The sequence below is a fragment of the Exophiala bonariae genome, assembly GCF_035927105.1.
Source record: "Exophiala bonariae strain CCFEE 5792 chromosome Unknown scaffold_17, whole genome shotgun sequence".
Classification (NCBI taxonomy): domain Eukaryota; kingdom Fungi; phylum Ascomycota; class Eurotiomycetes; order Chaetothyriales; family Herpotrichiellaceae; genus Exophiala; species Exophiala bonariae.
Window position 1 is genome coordinate 633,187 of NW_027042492.1, and position 19,155 is coordinate 652,341.

Genomic DNA, 19,155 nt, shown 5'->3' on the forward strand with positions numbered 1-19,155 from the left:
GTGTTGGCGCCCACGCATGACTGACATGAGCAAGACTTGGTATAGAGTCAATGAATTATTCTCATTCGTAATTCTAAGTTTGTAATCTCTGTCTACTACTGTTGCACGCGAGTTTGAAGTTGATGAACAATGTAGCTGCTTCTAAGCACGTACAATGGGAAGTTCGATAATGACTACCTATTCCCTGCATAACTGCTTACTTCCTTCTAGTATAGCCTGGCACCTGGAACGGCTCAGGAATGTACCAGTCCTCCAGAACACCCGCTTCACGCTGTCGGTGAATGTATGCGGCAGTGACATGGCCGTTCTGCGTGAAATTGGACTGGGTGTCGTTGTCGAAGCCGGGGATTGGATCATACTTCTTTTTAAGTGGTGGCGGGTTGGGTGATGATGGTATCGAGATGGACTGCTGTGAGGATGGAATTGGGGAGTCATTACGTTTCTGATCAGCAGGACGTCGAAAGTGGGGAGCGTCGGTTCCCTGCTGGAGGACATCGACAGTCCTCTGTATTGGTGGCGTCCTCTCAATTTGTATGTCGCTTAATTGCTCACGGTCATCACGCGATACGGTCGATGGGGGGTCCAGATCAATATCTCCTTCATCATCGCTGTTGAAGGCTTCATCCAATCCAAGATCAATGTTCAATTGTGATTGAGTTGCGTTTATGTGCTGTGGCAATTGACTCATCGTTACCCTGTAAGAACTAGAGTCCTTGATTGTGATCCTGTCGTTCCTATCCTCGTAGAAGCTGTCAAGTAGCGGCCGTGGACAAGACGACATGGGGAAGAACCCCTGGGTAGCATCTTGGGTAGACATCTGAGATGGATGGGGCATTGACGCAGGATTAACAGACTTCTGTGTAATGGATTTTGTTGATGGAAGTGAGGAGGATGATGGGGCTGTGTCAACGTCATTCAGTGGTACCAGAGTGGTTGAAATATGGGTGCTGGTCCGATGAATCAGATTTGGAGCTTGAGGCAATTGTACTTCGTCCGTATCATGACGATTAATGGTCTCAATGGGTCGTCTTGGTGTTGCAGATTGTGGTACTAACTGAGGTAAAGGCAGTGGTGTTCCAGGTTCGCTCACTGGGTGACTTTGGCATCTTTCTAGTGAGACTGGACCAGCTACAGTTCTGGCTAATGGTGAGGGTGATGCTGCTTGCTCATGATTACTGGAGTCTTCCCTCGGTGGTGGCATTGGCGTGGAGGAGCCATTTGGGGTCGTCTTCTTCAACCTCAATTTAACAGGAGAGTCGAGACTTTCAGCTTCTGAGTCCTCCACTATTATTGTATCCAATAGTTCTGAAACATATGGCAAAGGCTCTGGGTCAGGAAGTAGTGCTTCGAGTTCTTGCTGATTGGACTTGCTTATCTCTGTCATTTCGGTTTCAGCAGGAATTGGCGCATACTCACGGTCAATAACGTCATCCTGTGAGAAGCTCTGCGGAAGCGCGTTCTCATCCTCATGGCTGGCATTTCTCAGGTTGGAGCTTTGGCGACGCCCAACGATATCCATAAAACTTGGAAGCGAGTCTTGCATATCGTTGACGGGTGGACTCGAGACCACATTCTGACCTTGACTAGTGGCCGGGATTTCAGTGTCACTCAGATCCCCTATCGTGTTTGGTGGAGGTCGCATCAGTGGCAATAAAGCGGCATCCATCTGTTGTTGCGAGGACGATGGAATGGACCATAGATTCTCCTGGGAGTCTTCAATTCGATGGACCGGTTGAGGTGGACGCTTTGCGAGCTTGAGAACGACAATCTTCTTGGGTCGAGACCAGGACCAAGAAGGAGACTTTTTATGCTTCTTAAAAGTCTTCTTAGGCGATGGTTTTGACGGGCTAATGTGCCAAGCATTGATAGAGCGCTCAGTCAAGGGTGTCCGTCTCGAAACATCAGGAGTGGGAAGATCATAACAGTCACGTTTTCGCATGCTGGGAGGCAAACTCTCCGGCGATTGACTTGAGAGAATGACCACTCGTTTTGCTGTGGGTGTGTGGAGATGACTTAGTGAGGATTGTAAAGCGGGCATGGCGATTGGGCCTTCTGTATGCTCCCCATCCTGATCCGTCTGGAGGGATTCCTTGATCTCAAGCGAAGCTACCTTCGGTGAAGGCTGACTCGGAGGCGTGGCTAGTGCCTGACTGAAGTATTCGAAGCTTTTCGCAGGATCCTCGAAGACGACTTGTTTGGAAGCGATGCGGCGTGACGTCCTCCTTTCACTCGAGGGTTTTGCTTCTTCCGTGTCTTGCAGTGGCCTTTTCCTCCTGCGGCTAGGCCTATACTCTTGACTTTCCGGATTCTGCTTTACGGTCAAGGGCCGCTTCTCTTCAAGAGGCGTCTTTCGTGGTCGTGACCGCCGCGGGCTGCTGTATGGTCCATCAAATTGGTGCAGAGGTCGAGGCTCATCGCCAGAGCCACCACTAGGTTGTGGCCAAGGCTGGTCATCTAAATCTTCCGGGTCTAAAGGTCGATTATCGAAAAAGTCCATCTGGGTCAACGTCGATTCCCGCTTTAGAAGTCGCCTCCGTGTAAGGTTGGCTTTAGGGAGAGTAAAGGACCTAGTATTCTCCTCGAGCATATCATCGTTGGCAAGTTGATTGGATTGAGGTGTCATCCACTGTGCCTGCGTCAAAGTCTTTTGACTCGCGGTTCGAGATGTGGGTTTGGCGCGGGTGTTCACTCGTTGTCGCTTTCGAGATTCTGGAGTAACCATTGCAGTCTTCCTCTTGGTACTGGTGATCGTCCATGAAGTACCGGACTCCATATTGGACAGTGTATGAATTTGTGCTGTTGGCATCGAGAGAACCCAGAGAGCCCAGGGCTTCAAGTGTAATTGAGGCTGCGGGGCTCATCCAGGCGTCAGACGCGTCGCGACTTTCATCAACGCGGCTGCACGTGATATTGTCCAAATTGGCCACTAATCATGTTGCAAAATACCTTCAACTTCTCATTCTTGCTGGGCGATCAAATGCCAGATTTGGCAATCACTCCTTCCAAATTGGGAGGCGAACTTGTTTTCTGAAACTTGAATGCTTTGGACAACCACAATCTACCCTCCCATTTAGAAGTGCATCTTACAAGTATGATCTGAGCAAAGATCTGGTTCTCTTCCTGGGTCTCATCATCTACGCTATCCGTGAACCAATCCGTCCCAGTGAGAAACGGATAATAGGAACTCCCGGGAGCTGACAATCTTGTTGTGCATACTAAATGCTCATTTTGAGACCATTTTGGGAACAGGGCAACAGAGAGGAAATTAACATGGGTCTAATATCTTGCTCATTCATTTTGGGGATATTAAGTGAGCAGGTTCTTGGGATGAGGCCTTCACATATGCTCCTTGGTAGCTTCTCACTTATAAAAGGGCTGTTCGCTCAGCCATGAGGAAGACCGCTCTTAGCATCTGTCGCATATTGATCTTCAATTGACTCCGGTGCCCTTTGGAAAATGACACCTCTTATTGATGTACAGCTAGACATTCCTTCCCGCCAGTCCCTAAAGGACATGTACGAATTTAGATAGGGTCGCAGGTCTGCGCCGAACTCAGAGGTTCTCCTTCGCGGACCACGAGAAGCATCAAATCTGCTGGCCAAAATATGTATTGCCTTGAGTCGATATACAGAAGTGCAAGTATATTACTGATTTGAATCCTGAACCTCTGGCAACCTAGGAAGAGTCTTAGAAGGGTCATCTCTTCGTCAACCACACACATTTCGACCCGCCTGTGGCATACTATCCAAAAACTCCGATTACACGCCCAGTTTCTAACTTGACAAATGTGCTGCGTGCCATTACGGTAACGTTCCACGAAATTCAAAGACGACAGGTAGACACACTCGATTTGTATGCTTGCGTCTAGTTGCGCATGTGCCTGGGCTTGTAGCCATCACCGAAGGCGCGCTTCAAGCGAGGGAAGAACTCTTTGCTGTCGCTTCGACGCTTCAAGCCTGATTCGCCTGAGGTGTGAATGCGGCCGGGTCCGGCATTCTGCCAAGTGTTGAGAGATGAGCACTCGTCCTGGAAGCTTTGTTTGTTGGCATAGCCGGTAATCTCAGTGGGGCGCTCAACCCATTGAAGAGCAAGGCCACCATCAACGTGCCAGACAATGTGGCAATGCATCAACCAAGCACCTGGGTTGTCGGTCTCAAAGCCAATGACGGTGTAGCCCGGAGGGGCACCTGGACCGGATGAGCCAGTCAACATGGCGGTGTCACGACGCATGGGGTTGTTGAAGTTCAAGGTGTTTGTCAAGGATGGATTCCAGCTGACGGTTCCTTGACCCAAAACACTCATGTCATGACCGTGAATATGCATTGGATGGGATGCAAAGAACTGGTTCTGGATGATGAAGTAGTACCATTTGCCTGCGTTGTTGAGGACGATGGGGTTGGAGATCAAAGAGTCGTTTCCACCTTGTGCAAGTGTCTGCAGGGTTGGCTGGGTGTAGTTGACGTTGATCGCGCCGTTGTTCAAAAACCAGCGGAAGACAGTACCGTCATCGCTGGTTGCGACTTGGGCAACGTTACCAGCAGGCAGAGTGGAGACGGTCGCAGAGAACTGATCACTCGTACCAGCAGCCTTCTCCTGGAAGGGGACCAAGGACGCAAGAGGCTCATCCAAGCAGAAGTTGAAGTCAGCAGCAGTCTTGCCTCCAGCGGTAGAGGTTGGCAAGTATGGCTGGGCACCCTCGTATAGGAAGATACCGTTTGCGCTTCCCAGGCCGTTGTTCTGGCATCCACTGGGGCATCCGGTTTGGGTAACAGCACGCAAGAAGTAACCTGCAACAGGCTGGTCCATCTCAATGATGACGGTATATCGTTGACCAATACCGATGTTCAGCCAATCAGTGACATATGGAACAATAGGCACGTAGTCAGCGGAGATGACGGTAATCTTGTGGTTGTCGAAGTGAACAGAGTACATATTCTGAGAAGCAGAGTTGATGAGGCGGAATAGATGCTTCTTGCCCGGCTTGACGGACCACAGGGTGTGTTGACCAGCAGATAGATCTGGCTTGGTGTTATGGCCATTGAGAAGATAGTTCACGGTTCTAAAATCAAATGTGATTAGCGAGTGAAATCCAAACGTCCTTAACAAGTACATACCCAGAGGGTCCGAAATGGGCGATACGTTCATTCTGTTGCTGAGCAGTGACGGGGAAGGTATCGTCAATCATGACGGTACCCATGTCATAGTCGTAGTTGGCTGTAGCAGGTCCATGAATGATCATAGGGCCGCGAATACCATCTCCGTATTGGGCAATGGCGTGAGAATGGTACCAACCCGTTCCGTATTGCTCGAGAAGCATGGTGTATGTACGGGAAGAACCAGGTGCGATGGCACACTCAGTGATACCGGGCACACCGTCCTGGTCATTAGTTCCCTTTTGGGTGATACCTGAAGGTTTGCGTTAGTAGGTTATAGCCAGAACTTAAGATGGGAAGACAAACCGTGCCAATGGATAGTGGTTGAGTTATCTTGAAGCTGGTTGTGGACAGTGACCTGAAGAATATCGCCCCAGTTGCACTCGATGACGGGTCCAGGGACCTGGCCGTTGATAGCGAACGCAAGCTTAGAGCCACTTCCATCCAAGTTCATTGTTGTATTAGTGATTGTGAAGTCATACGAGCAAGTCGCGCCAGTCTTGTAACCGGCAGTATAAGCATCAGTCGAGATCGATTGACCATTGCACCACTTGCTTCGATCGGCTGCGGTGTTGCAAGATCCTTCTTTCAAAGGTAGGTAAGGAGCAGTGACGTTAGATCCGGCCGATCCTGGTATGGGGAGAGTATTGTTGCCAGTGCTCGTACCGTTGCCGTTGCTGGTGCCATTTCCATATCCACCACCTTGACCACCACTACCACCGCTGCCACCTTGACCGCCATTACCACCACTGCTACCGCTACCATCGCTGCCACCGTTTGAGTTGCCGCCATCACCGCCATCCCAAGGCTGAGTGTAGGTAGGAGCAGGACCATCAAAGGTCACTGTTGTAACATCCACGGTCCAGCTCCACACTTGTCCGTCCGTACCAACAGTGCTCACATCGTTTGCCCAATCAATCCAGCTTCCATCCTCAGGCATTGAAGGGTCAACAACACCAGTGATAGTGCTCTTAGCTCCTGAGGCGGTTGCAGTCTTGCCCCAATCACCTGTAACAGTCGCAGTTTGATCCCAGTTAATGGTGCCAGTTGACGTGCCAGCAGCAGGCCATGCTGGTGCGCCGCCGTTGCCTCCAGCTGGAGCGACTCCAGTGGACTGGGCTGGGCTGACTGGAGCAGGTGGCTGCCCAGTCCCAGCTGCTGGAGCAGCGCCTCCTTGCCAGCCGCCATCGGCTGGATCAACTCCAGTTGGGGCGGCAGATGGCCATGCTCCTGGTGGGAATGGCTTGCCATCCACATTGACCACGGTCGAAGTACAGAATCCGGGTGCAACGTAGACCGTGGAGCGATAGACTGTGGTCGCCTCCTTGGTCACGGTTTCGGTGGTAGTGGACGTGGTTGTAGCAGTGATGGTGGAAGTGCTGACATTGGTAACTGTTGTCGTGGCGGTTACCGTAGTCGTGCTGGTTGGAATAGCAGGGATGCTAGGCTTTCCACTATCCCAGGAGTTGGCAGCACCGGTCACGGTATATGAGTCTGCAGCTGCGTGTCCTGCTAGACCAAGGGCCAAGAGCCCTGTAGGTTTGGTGAACTTCATTTGCACGGTGACGAAAAATGTACCAGTAGAATATCGAAGATCGTTTGTTATCGCAAGTCTCGAGGGAAAAGAGTGGCGGGTTGGTGTTTCAGTTGCCTACCCAGACAACGTAATGAGTGACTATAGGGTGAAAAGAACGACAGAGGGATAACCCTCGAGGCCAGGCCAAACAACTCTGTGCGGTGGTTCAAGAGATGAGGATTGAGTCCCAGGTCGCCAACCGTGTGGGCTGCAGCACCATTTTGAAGGCATTGAGGTACTGGGATGATTTACTTTGCTTGCATCCAGACACCCATCAAACACAGCCCCTGTGGTAAAGTCAGAAATACTCGACTAATTGCGAGAAACCAATATTGGGGCTCTTGCATGGACTTCGGTCGCTATCATTTGTCCGGACATGCGCCACGACGTAGAAGACGAGCAGTCTGGTACGAAGATGCAGGAGTAGAGTTTGATGCACACGCGTTGAGAAAAGTCAAAAGACCTCTCCTTGAGTCCTTCACCCACAAGCCTGTGAGGATTTGCTTTGTGGCTAGAAAAGCTTGACGAAATTAGTGATGAGCTTGACAGTTCGTTGCTCGAATTCTGATCCTTCTCAGGTTGCGGAGATGTATGAACTCCGCTCGGTTGTTTTTTGACATGCTAGTGGCAATCTCCTACCTAAGGATTTCTCGGAAGGCCAGACCCCAGGAATCGCGTGTCTGACGTCGTGCATGGGCTGACAGCTTCAGCAGCACAGAAACATGGCCCTCGGAAATGAGACCAAGGTGCAGCGCACTGGTCACAGCAAGTCACTGAGATTGATCTGGTCTTTGCTGATCACAACACTGAGCATCAAATGGCCTTGGGCATCCGAGGATCAATCCACTCTCTCCTGAAGGATTAGAGATTCAGAGTATGTTGGTCGCCGCGTAAACTCGATAAGACATAGAGTGTCCCGTTGGGAAAAAGATGTTTCAAACGCCATGAAAGTTACGCGGTGCAACGTGGGTCGGTTCTCTAGAGACAGACACTGTTTTTCTCTATCGGTTGAACAACGCGTCAGGTCTCGAAGAGTCGTAAGGTAGAACGGCAAGTTACCTTGGACAATTAGGTGCCTATGTCACTAGGTGGAGTCCAGGGGATGTCCCCACAATTATCGGGCTGCGTTAACCGAGGAGGTGACGTTTCCCATGAAAACAGCCTCTGTTCAACATTGTGCAAAGGTTTTACAGGGGCTCTTCTATTTGCGGCGGTTCCCCAGACGCGTAATATTTGACTTCATATCCGTTGTTCATGCGAAATGACTGTCTCAAATCATGGAGTGGGGGTGTTCAATCTGAGGCGGATATTGATGGAACACCTCCCAGTACTCCTTTAGATAACCCCAGATCCAATATATAACTCATGATCGTTTCTCATGAATTGCGACTCGAATATGATTCCACGATTGTTCAAAGTAGTCAGGTTGTGTAAGGGAGGACGCCACCGCGCTGATACAGAAAAGAACAATCTGGTTGAAGACATCCATGGATGCCTGTCATCGCAGCGCCACAAACACCAAAGCTGCGGCTGACAGCGCTCTGGCGGCTTTCTTTTCTCCAAGGTGGAGAAAGGTAGGCATAATCGTCGAGATTGGATACCCGGTGTTAAATGTATATTCAGGTGGACTCTGAAGAGGCTCGCCCAGGACTCAAAAGGCATGATACAGTCAAGATCAGAATACGACTTTGTATTTTCATGGGATCTTTCACGTCTCAAATTTGTGACTAGGCGATATAGGACGTTATCTGACGCGTGAAACCTGCGTGTTTCTTGGTCTTATGGGATTATAGAACAAGGTCTATTGCCCGCTCACAGTTGTTCCAACTCGTCGTCCCAGAGACATTGACGGAGAGCAGAAATTGACGCTCTGCGCAACCCTCCTATGGGTATCTCTTCAAGAATTTACGTTGCATAACCCAGATCCTGCAGAAGGCCTTTTCTTCGCTTCTTCATCGGAAGCATATCAATCCTCGCGTCCTCCCCAGAGAAGCTCCATCAATTCATGGCGAAATCAAATTCTTCGAAATCATCCCGCAAACCTTGTGCATCTTCTTCTTCAGCCGCTTGTTCACTTCCATCCTTTCTGAGTAGTGCGTCTCGCCAGTTGAGTCGATTTTCAAGCTGGAGCAATCCCGCCATCACCTCTCTGCCAAACCAGATATTGAATCTTGTGTCCTCGGGCAATGGGAAATACATTGAGTGCGCTTTTCCCAACGCAACATCCCCATTGCCGTTGCCGTTTGTTTGATCTGCCATCTCGACAGGATCAGAAGCCCATGTCCACAATCGGAAGTAGTCTGATTTGATGGGAAGCTGAGACTCTGGGTCGCAAGGTTCAAAAGCGGGATACTTTTGTTGTTCTCTTGATACCTTGAACGCGGCTTCGACCAGTCCTTTTTTGATTTGCTCGGCTTGACAGGGTATCAAAGACCAGTGATGATGGCGGATCCCCGTTCGGTTGACCTCCCAGCAAACCGTGCCCAGCTGTCCTGAACTCTTACTTCCCACCATCTTGTTGAGCGCGACTCGGAATTTGCTCATCTCCATGAACTCGGCAGCAACTTCTTCAACCGTTCGTTTACCTTGTGCGGCCTCATCTGCAGCATGATAATGTGGGATTATCATGACATGACCAGAGGATGAAAGTTGGGGAAACGTAGCCATTGTGCTTAGCGGACCACGTGAAGCTGTGACTATACTCTCCTCGCCAATCGAGATGACAAGGTGAGTCTTGAACTCGGGTTTGTTGAGACACATGAAGCAGTCATTGGGATCAAAGCGCTCGTTGCGAGCTCGCTTTTGCCGACGCCCGCCACCAGAGTATCTTTCATATGCTTGTCCGTCCTCTGCTGGTCGTTTACGTGGAGGCGATGCACGACTGAATGGCGATATAGTTGGGGGTGCAACGGTTGTCGGGGGCTTTGAAGTATCCAAGGAGAAAGCTGTCATCCACTCTTTAGTAGGCGCGGTGACACTTGGGAGGCTTTTGAACCTGGTCACTGTCCCTTGCTGAAGGGAGTCGTACTCAACGACATGTTTGAATGGTTCCCTTTCCCACACCGCCTCAGGGCTACTTGAGAAATGATACCAGGGCTTCAAAGCTTCACAGAGATTGGAGATTGACTGTGCACCGACGATCTCGGCCAATGCCGAAGGCACGTCAATTTTCGATCCGTTCGTGATATTCGCCGGCCACTGGTTAGTGATGAGAATGTGAGCATCATGGGCACCATGAAGACCACGTGCATCATTATTGAGAAATTGCGAGTCGCATGATCCTAACTTCTCGGTGACTGAAGCTTCGTTCTGGACTTGACGGCCTCCGAGTGCCACAATTTTCACATCTTCGGTCGTTTTCGTAGTCCCTTTGCGTCCTAGATAGAGTAGATTCGGGCAGACGTCTTCATCATGTTCGAGTTTGGCTTTCACCACGTCTGGCAAAGCTACATCCCCTGTTGTGAAGTACGTCGGAAGTGGGATTTGAATTTGACCAGTGAGCAGCGCCTGTAGGTTTTCTGTTGTGCTGTCATCAGAAGTCGGAGCAAAGACATCACCGACAATGATAGCTAAATCGAATTTTTGTTTTGCTTGGAGCTTTGAAATCTTGTCGAATGCCTTCTTGAAGTTGCCCTGAATACTTCCAACCACGAGTCTAAGAGAGTCAGTAAAAGTGAAATGACACGACATATGAATAATACTCACATCTTTGCAGTCCCCATTTCGTGCACTTCTAAGCAGAAAGTAGAAAGGCGTCGATCAATTGGACTTGCTCATAGCGATTTGAGTTTTCTCTTGATGTCAAAGGATTAAAAAGAAATCGAGAGCTCTTTTCCCATTGAATTGTTTTAAAGGCCAGAAGAAAGAGAAGTTCAGTGACTGTTGAAAGGAATCAAGCAATATAGATAGCCAGATGCTTTGGCGCTAAGGATCATGAAGTGAGGGATGGTGAATCCATACGAATAAGTCAAAAACCGGCAGTGATATAGGGTGAATCATTAAGTAACGATAAAAGCGCTCACGTGCTGAGCATGACTCGTGCAATCACTGTACTGCGTTAACGCTTGACTCGCATGCGGGGAAACTTTTTCATTCTCGCCGCCTGCAAAATAAATTTTTGGGACGTTCGAACTTCGTGCTGATCATCCTTGAACAGACTGCACTGCGCTGCATGTTTGGGTGATCTGTTCGCAACACTGCAGGAACACACCCCTTGTACTCACCATGCTCCCGACGAACTATCGGTAACACAATGAATATGGCACCCATATCTCCAGGCCCCCCGCCCCCGTCGGTCCGCCGAACCAAGAAAGCGCAACCTACACCGACCAAGAAACTTCACCGATACGAGTCTTTCACGAAGCGAATCTCAAAGCTCAAGATAGACCCGATCCATGCCTTGAGCAAACGGCAGAATGAAGAGGTTGCCGATGATCTAGCACACAGCTTTTTCCGCGCTTCTCTCGAAGAATGGGCGGAGTTGAATCTCTCGCAAACATTCACGACCTTCCTGAACAAAGTCAATCCTCTTTGTGAAAACCTGCCGCAACTGCTGCATCACTCGGACAGAATCTTCGACTTACTTCTTTATGCCATCGAGCAACAAGATGCCCTGGCACTGGAGCCACTCCTTAGCCTGCTTGCACATCTCGCACATGACCTTGGTCAGAGATTTGAACCATGCTTCTCCAGGACTGTTCAAGTGGTGTCAAGAGTGGCGGCAGCCCATGAAAAGGCGGAAGTTGTTGAGTGGTGCTTCACATGTCTTGCTTGGATGTTCAAATACCTTTCCAGATTACTTGTTGAGGACGTCAGACCACTTCTCGACATCATGATACCCTACCTCTCAAATAAGAAGGACTTCATTGTCCGGTTCAGTGCCGAAGCATTGGCATTCTTGCTGAAGAAGGCAGCCTTGCTGTATCCCAAGCGGAGAAGCCCACTTCAACTTGCAATCACTCATGTGTTCGAACAATTAACCATCAATGTTGTGGCACAATCGCAAACCGCTTTCCAGTTTGGAGTTATGAATTTATGTGTCGAAAGCTCCCGAGGCATAGAATGCCAAGTTCATTCAAGTGCACCCCATCTCGTCAGGTGTCTACTTGACCGTGCTGGGGTCTTCATTGACCATGAGATCATACAGTCGACTGTATCTGGGATTCTGATCAGCCTGATCCATCAGACGGATGGGGACAACTTCGCACCACTCTTGGAAATTGTATTAGAGACTTGTCAGCACCTTATTGCGACTAAAGAACACAAAAATGTCCGGTGGGCGCTTCAATTACTTCTAGTCGTTGTCGGAACAAGGAAGGGAACAAGAATCTCATCCTGGTCAGCTACAATTCAAGTATTCTTAAGCGTGGTTGATGAGTCTAGCCAGACCGATTGGGAAGATTCAAAGTATCGACAGATCGCCATTGGTGTCGCCACCCAATCACTTCAGTATGCACCGATGGACCAGTTACTACCTCTTTCAGAACGATTTCTAGGCTTATTAGCCACAAAACTCTCGAGTCGCGACTTTCTCTCACTCTGCACTGTCTGTGCTAAGCTTGGGGACGAAAGGTTTGTGGATTTCATGTTCCCCCAATTTCAACAGTTCATCGTGGACCACTGGGAAGATGATCTCATGAGTCTTTATTACACGCTTGAAGAATTTCAGGAGAACAATATCACGTCCAACAGATCTGGTGCAAGGAACTGTCTATCTTGCCCACCAAAATTGGAGACTTATATCCTCCAGCAGCTGGCTGCTTCGTCCAAGGAAGCCACAATCTCGACAGTAGAAAATATCGCTGGACAAATACACATAGCCAAGAATACTCAGCTCACAAAAGAGAGTCAACGCGCAAGCCAGTTTCATGCTACGATAGGCGTTCTGGTCGGAAATGCTCTCCGAAAGGACAGCAATGATCCTGATTTACGAAGACGGCTGCTGCTTGGCTGGGGGTTTGAGACCTTACTCGATATTTGTCCGGCCTCTCGAGAAGATGACCAAAAACTAGCATTGCTCGCGCTTGCTGGGCCATCCATCAATTTTCGTATGCCATCATTCTTGTCTGCCGTCAGCAGACTACTTGAAAGGTCTCCCGTGGACACGAAGTTGCAAAGCCTCGATTTCACAAATATACGACATTATTTGGTACAGAACCTGTTGAGCTCATCTCCTGGCCTAAAGTCTGAATCTCTAAAACTTCTTTCCAGCATAGTGCCTTCTCAGCTAGATGATAAGGTGTCGGAAACCGCCGATCTGATGCTCGAGATTCTTGCGGCACCCTATACACCAACCGAAGTGCGAAATTTGACGATGCTACTCAGGAAGCTTCCTCAGCGGCATGATGGCCTCGTTGCCGACACCGATCTGCATGACATGGTTCCTTTCTTCTGCCTTGGTTTGTTACCACAGTTTCATGATAGAACCAGGAAAGAAATCTGCACAATACTTGCTCAGCTCGTCGAGTACTCGGCTGTAGAGGATACCGTGCTCAATATCACAGTTCAATGGCTGCAAACACCATCAAGCCCGAACCAGCCGAACCGTGTTGAGCCCGAAACAGATCGTGACAGGCCGTCTCCATTCGAATGTACCAACTTGTCCTCCTCTCAAGAAATTTGCAACGAAGTCGTGAATCGATACTCGGATACAACCTTGAGTTTCCGAGCGCTTATCGAAGACGCACACACGGTCGAATCATCAAGAACAACGTCTGATCGCCGAGCGTTGGCGCTTCAAGTCCTGTCTTCAATTCCCGCAATCGTGGAACGGCGATCACGGCTTATTGTTCCCATCTTTCTCTCAGCACGAATGAATCGCGCACAACTCTCTCTGAGTGCAAATTCCGACACGTCAACGTCGTCGCATACACCTACTGCAGATGTTGACGACCATGAGTGGTCTTTTCCCGATCGCAAGACATTCCTATTAATGTTCAGTAAGTTCAACAATCCACGCGTTCTCTACAGATCGCAGGATGTCTCTGAGAAACTTTTGGATCTATTGAGCAACGGCAACACGGATATCAGAAAACTTGCGCTTCAAGCAATGCTCAAGTGGAAGGATCCACAAGTGAAGCCTTATGAAGAAATACTCATGTCCATTGTTGAAGAGAAGAAGACATCTAGCGATCTTGCTCAACTATTAACCACAGATGGTGAATTCGGGATCAAACGCAGTGATAGAACTGCCATACTGCCAATCCTTCTTAGACTTGTCTTTGGTCTGATTGTTGGCCGTTCTGGCACGGCTGGTTCACAGGAGGCCAGGAGAAAGGCGATTCTGAGAAGCTTGTTCCGTATGGACAGCAGCGAAATTTCTCTTTTCCTTGATATTGCTCTGGGTAAGCTGAGAGACCTTCGTGTCTCGCAATTCCAATCAGGGGCTGCTATTTCCAATCAATGCCAAATCCCTGAAGACCAACAGTACGGCTTTCTTCGGCTGCTTCTGTCGATTTTGGAAACTCACCAGAGTCAATTTTCACCTTACGGCCGACAAGTTGTCGATGCGGTTGTCATCTGTATACTTGATTCCTCCCTCCACCAGCAGTCGCCAACCACTTCTGTGAAACCTATTTCAGCATTATCACGAAATATCAGACGCATCGGCCTACAATGCTTGGTCCTACTTACAAATTATTGTCCAGATATTGACTGGGCAACCTACCTTCCTCCCATCTTCGCCAATACAATTAGCCCTCGTCTGGAGAATTTTGCAATGGAAACAAGTCAGGGCATATCAAGCTTTCTGCGTTTGTTCGCAACCTGGGTCCACTCCCAGAAGCTGGTCCGTCATTTGCATGACCAGGATTCACGACTTCCTGGGGTTTTATGGGAATGTCTTATGACTGAATCGGCACAGGTGGATGTCAAGGCGTTCATTCTCGAGGAAATAGTCATTCCCTGGTTGTCTTTGGCAGAAAATGCAGAGGCGACTCCCAACATGGCCAAAGAATACTTGAATCCTGAGTCTAGTGGTCTTTTGACAGCTCTGATAGCAAATATCGAGCGAACACCACCTAAGGATATTCTGAATGCTATAACCTCTATCCTCCCACGCCTTGCAAAATTTGCAACATCGGCCGAGTCCAAACAAAAGACAGTTCTACTCCTGACGAATTTGCTGCGTGGCCCAGAATACAAGTTATCCCCAGATATCAAGAGCAAACTAGTCCTTTCCATTGAGAGTTTTCTGCAAGAAGGACATTTCGAAGTCGGTGAAGAAGCCCGGGTATCCCTGTGGGAATTGACCTCCTCGCTGTTCAACTTCTTTAAGGATCAACCCAATCGTTCAGTTTTGTCTCGAACATTGGGATTACTTGCCAATGGCGAGAAAAATGCTTTGCAAGTCGCTCAATACTGCCTGGATCTGAACGCTGTTTCATCAGAACGCCTAGACGAACCTGACTATGAGAAACGATTCGCCGCTCTACAAGATATCAACTCATTACAAACGACAGACGAGTATTCACCTTTGTGGCTACCTATCGTCCACAATTTATTGTTCATCGTTCGAACTGTTGAAGATTTTGCAATTCGCTCAAATTCACTGGCTTGTCTCAAACAATTCATCATCCGGGCAGCGGCTGGGGATAGAGATAGTCTGAATGACTTGCTGATAAAAGTGGTTCTGCCTGCTGCTTTGAAGGGCTCCAGGGATCAATCAGAACTGATGAGAGCAGACTTCGTCATGATTTATGGACTTCTCGTGCAGCATCTCCGCAACAATGAAGATTTGGCCGATATGGTGGTTCTTCTTGTTGGCGGGGACGAAGAGGCATCTTTCTTTTCGAACATTCTGCATATCCAGCAGCATCGCCGTCTGCGGGCCATTCGACGTTTGGTCTCTGAGGTTGAGACTGGTGGAATCAGCTCTGCCCATATTGCGGACTTTTTTATTCCTCTTCTTGAGATGTTCGCATATGACTCGAGTGGTGACGAGTCCATGCAAGGCACCAAAGGACAAAGTATCGCTGCGATGGGCGTCTTACTTCAGTGGGTGGATTGGAAGCACTTCAAAATGTTCTTCCGGAAGTACAAGAATGATATTAATAATACTCATGGCCAGAAAGATACGGTCAAACTCCTCGGTCATGCAGCTGATGCACTCTTGAATGCCACAAACCAGACCCCACCAGATCAGAGCAACCCAGAAATGAAGACGCAGCTGGCAAGATCAATCCGCCAGAACTCTGTCCTGGAGAACGAAATCAAGAGGCAATTCATTCCCAGGCTTACAGATCTGGTCCATTTCAAAGATGAGACCGAAATCAGCTTTCGCATTCCGATTGCCGTGACCTGTATCAAATTGATCAAGATGCTTCCATCTGAAGAGATTGCCCCGGCCGCAGGACCAATCATCCTCGATATTGCGAACATCTTGAGGAGCCGTGTTCAAGAATCACGCGATATCGCGCGCAACACCCTCGCCCAGGTTGTCATTCTCCTCGGATCATCCAGTATGCAATTCGTGGTAAAGGAGCTAAGGAATGCCTTGACACGAGGCTATCAACTACACGTACTATCCTACACAGTACATGCCATTCTTGTTGCCTTGGCGCCTACTCTTGAGCTGGGGGAGCTTGACTATTGTGTGACAGATCTGATTGGTGTAGCAATTGATGATATCTTTGGCGCCGTCGGGCAAGAGAAAGACAATCAAGACTATATCAGCACCATGAAGGAAGTCAAGAGTAACAAAAGCTTCGACACGGTAGAGCTTATTGCTCGTTCCACAAGTGTCCTAGTGTTGATGAAGATTATTGCACCAATTCAAACCATCCTTTCTGGGACGCTGATCACCAAAAAGGTCAGGCAAGTTGATGAGTGGCTTCGGAGAGTCGGCGTTGGTATATCACGGAATCCCGCCGCCAGTGAGAGAGACCTCTTAGTGTTCTCCTATCAACTGATTGAGGCATTTTACAAGCAGAAGAGTGATGTGCAACGTGCTACTCCAACTTCTCAGGAAAAGGCCCGCCAGCGATTCCTCGTGCAATTTTCCTCTGGCCACAAACATACCACAGGTCTCACCGCGCCACTGTTGTACAAGGTCGCTCGTTTTGCCCTGGATCTCGTCAGATCTACACTCCAAAAACACGACCATCTTCTAACACCCGAGAACATACATGGATATCTGCCAATTATTGGGGACACCCTTATCGAAGGTCAAGAGGACGTAAAGATTTCTGCCATGCGTCTACTGTCCACTATTGTGAAGCTTCCTATGCCAGAGCTAGAAGTGAACGCCCCACTATATTTTATCGAGGCTGTCAAAGTTGTGAAGAACTCGACAAACACCAATGAGGAAGGAGCACAAGCCGCTTTGAAGCTTGTTGCCACTATTCTCCGGGAACGGAAGAGCATCGAGGTCCGAGACACAGACGTCGCAGCCTTGTTGCATCGAGTTGCCCCAGATATTGAGGAGCCAGACAGGCAAGGCGTCACTTTCAACTTTATTCGCGCGGTAATGTCGCGTAAGATCCAAGTGTCTGAAATCTACGATCTAGTTGACAAACTTGGACTCATGATGATCACAAATCATGCGCGTGGGGCCCGCGACTCTGCACGTGGTGTCTATGTTCACTTTATTCTCGAGTATCCGCAAAGCACATCTCGGTGGATCAAACAGCAGAAATTTCTTCTCAAGAATCTCGAGTACGAACATCCGGAAGGAAGGCAATCTGTCATGGAGGCCATCCATACACTGGTACAGAAGCTTAAGGGTGAGACTGGTGAGGAATTTGCATCAAGTCTCTTCATGCCAGTTTTACTGCGCGTGGCCAACGATGAAAACCAAAAGTGCAGAGAATCGGCTGGTGTGCTGCTTGGCCAGCTTTTCAAGTCGGCGAATCGTGGTCAGATCAAGGAGTTCCTAGAGCCCATGCACTCTTGGCTACATCAAAAAGAGAATAACGAACTGCAAAAGATCAGTTTACAAGCTTGGAGCATCTTATTGACGTCCACTGTCTCAGTCGCAGAGACAGACTTGCACAGTCTCCGCGAATCGCTCTCGGAGATATTGGTAGCGATGGCAAACCAGGATGTTGATGACTGGGAAATTTTATTCCAGGCTTTGGTGGTGCTATCAAATCTCGTTGAAACGCAAGGCAGTCTCGTTTTGGGTCGAGGTCAGTCGGAAATGTGGTCGCTGGTTTGGCAATTCTTGGAACACCCGAATGGGTGGATACAAAACTCAGTCGCGGCCCTCATTGACGCCTTTTTCCAAGATTGTCGCACAACTTCCGATCCAAAGGTACCCTTGAAATGCCAGCATGGCCTCGTGTTGGAAGAGGAAGCCGTACTTCGAATACTGAAAGCAAGCGTTCGCATACTCAAACGCACTGACAGCAGTGATAAGCTTAGGCTTCAGACTAGTCAAAACATCCTTTATCTTGCGCGGATAATTGATAACAACAAAATCACAATGGAAGTGTCCATGAAGAAGCAAATGGCTGGTCACGATGAAATTGACACAGAGAATATTGTCAATAGTGAAGATGAAGAGCCTGAAGGAACTACTCGGATATCGGGAATTCAGTATATCTTCGACCAAATGGCACGAATCCTGCGGTTGGAGATTAATTACCCCAAGACAAACGCACTACTTCCCAAGATCTCGGCCGTGGAGCTTCTCGCGGTCATGATCCCGGCGACAACGGTCGAACACTTCACCAGCGGAACAGTTCAAGCCATTCTCCTCCCTCTACAGCATCTCACAGACACAAATACCATCGCCCCACGCTCCGTGGACCCCACGTTTGCAACCACGTACCAACAACTGGTGGAGAACGCACATGAAGCCATGGACATGTTGCAACGGCGTATAGGTGACGGCGAATATGTGAAGGCTCTGACTGAAGTGAGTAAGACTGTTCGTCGACGCAGAGAGGAAAGAAGGACGAAACGCAGGATTGAGCGTGTTGCGGAACCAGAGAGGGCTGCGCAGGGAAAGAAGCGCAAGGCCGATAGGAAGAAGGAACGGAAGAAGGAGATGGGAAGGTCTTTTCAACGGCGTCGTGTGGAAGGGGGAATGTAGCGTTGATTATGTTGAACTTGAGAGATTTGAGAATGAGAAGATGTATTGCTTCGTAATTAGTTCCACTGCTCAGCCGCACAACGTACAAAGTCTCTCCAAAGCCATGGTCTCTCACAGCAACAGTCTGAGAGAACACTACCCTTAATGAAGTGCGTCCTCAGCGTCAGGTAGTGCCTCAGTTGGGCTTTTGCAACACGGGCATTGATCAGCTCCCTCGTGCATATCATCACCAGGTGGTCTTCCGATTAGGTGTTGTGGTACTTCTGGCTGATGTACTGGATATTGATGAGGCGAAAACCCAGCCATTGTGCCGGATGATAATGTTGCCGGTCTCTGATCTATGTCATGATGCAGGCTGGTCTCCATGTGTCGTTTCTACCTCCTAATTGACC

At 49.0% G+C, this 19,155-nt stretch overlaps 4 protein-coding genes across 4 annotated transcripts; 1 reads left to right on the plus strand and 3 right to left on the minus strand.

Moving 5' to 3' along the window:
• Positions 1-196: 196 nt before the first annotated feature.
• Positions 197-2,773, minus strand: LTR84_003848 (uncharacterized protein; the record flags this gene model as incomplete). The annotated part of the gene is made up of 1 exon (XM_064847431.1): positions 197-2,773. One exon carries the CDS (start codon positions 2,771-2,773, stop codon positions 197-199), a length of 2,577 nt encoding a protein of 858 aa, XP_064705152.1.
• A 1,091-nt stretch (positions 2,774-3,864) lies between these two features.
• On the minus strand, positions 3,865-6,708 carry LTR84_003849 (uncharacterized protein; the record flags this gene model as incomplete). Its single annotated transcript, XM_064847432.1, has 3 exons — positions 3,865-5,059; positions 5,115-5,406; positions 5,460-6,708. 3 exons carry the CDS (start codon positions 6,706-6,708, stop codon positions 3,865-3,867), a joined length of 2,736 nt encoding a protein of 911 aa, XP_064705153.1.
• A 2,019-nt stretch (positions 6,709-8,727) lies between these two features.
• LTR84_003850 (uncharacterized protein) lies at positions 8,728-10,451 on the minus strand (the record flags this gene model as incomplete). Its single annotated transcript, XM_064847433.1, has 2 exons — positions 8,728-10,384; positions 10,435-10,451. 2 exons carry the CDS (start codon positions 10,449-10,451, stop codon positions 8,728-8,730), a joined length of 1,674 nt encoding a protein of 557 aa, XP_064705154.1.
• Positions 10,452-10,987: 536 nt separating this feature from the next.
• Positions 10,988-18,763, plus strand: LTR84_003851 (uncharacterized protein; the record flags this gene model as incomplete). The annotated part of the gene is made up of 1 exon (XM_064847434.1): positions 10,988-18,763. One exon carries the CDS (start codon positions 10,988-10,990, stop codon positions 18,761-18,763), a length of 7,776 nt encoding a protein of 2,591 aa, XP_064705155.1.
• Between the last annotated feature and the right edge of the window lie 392 nt (positions 18,764-19,155).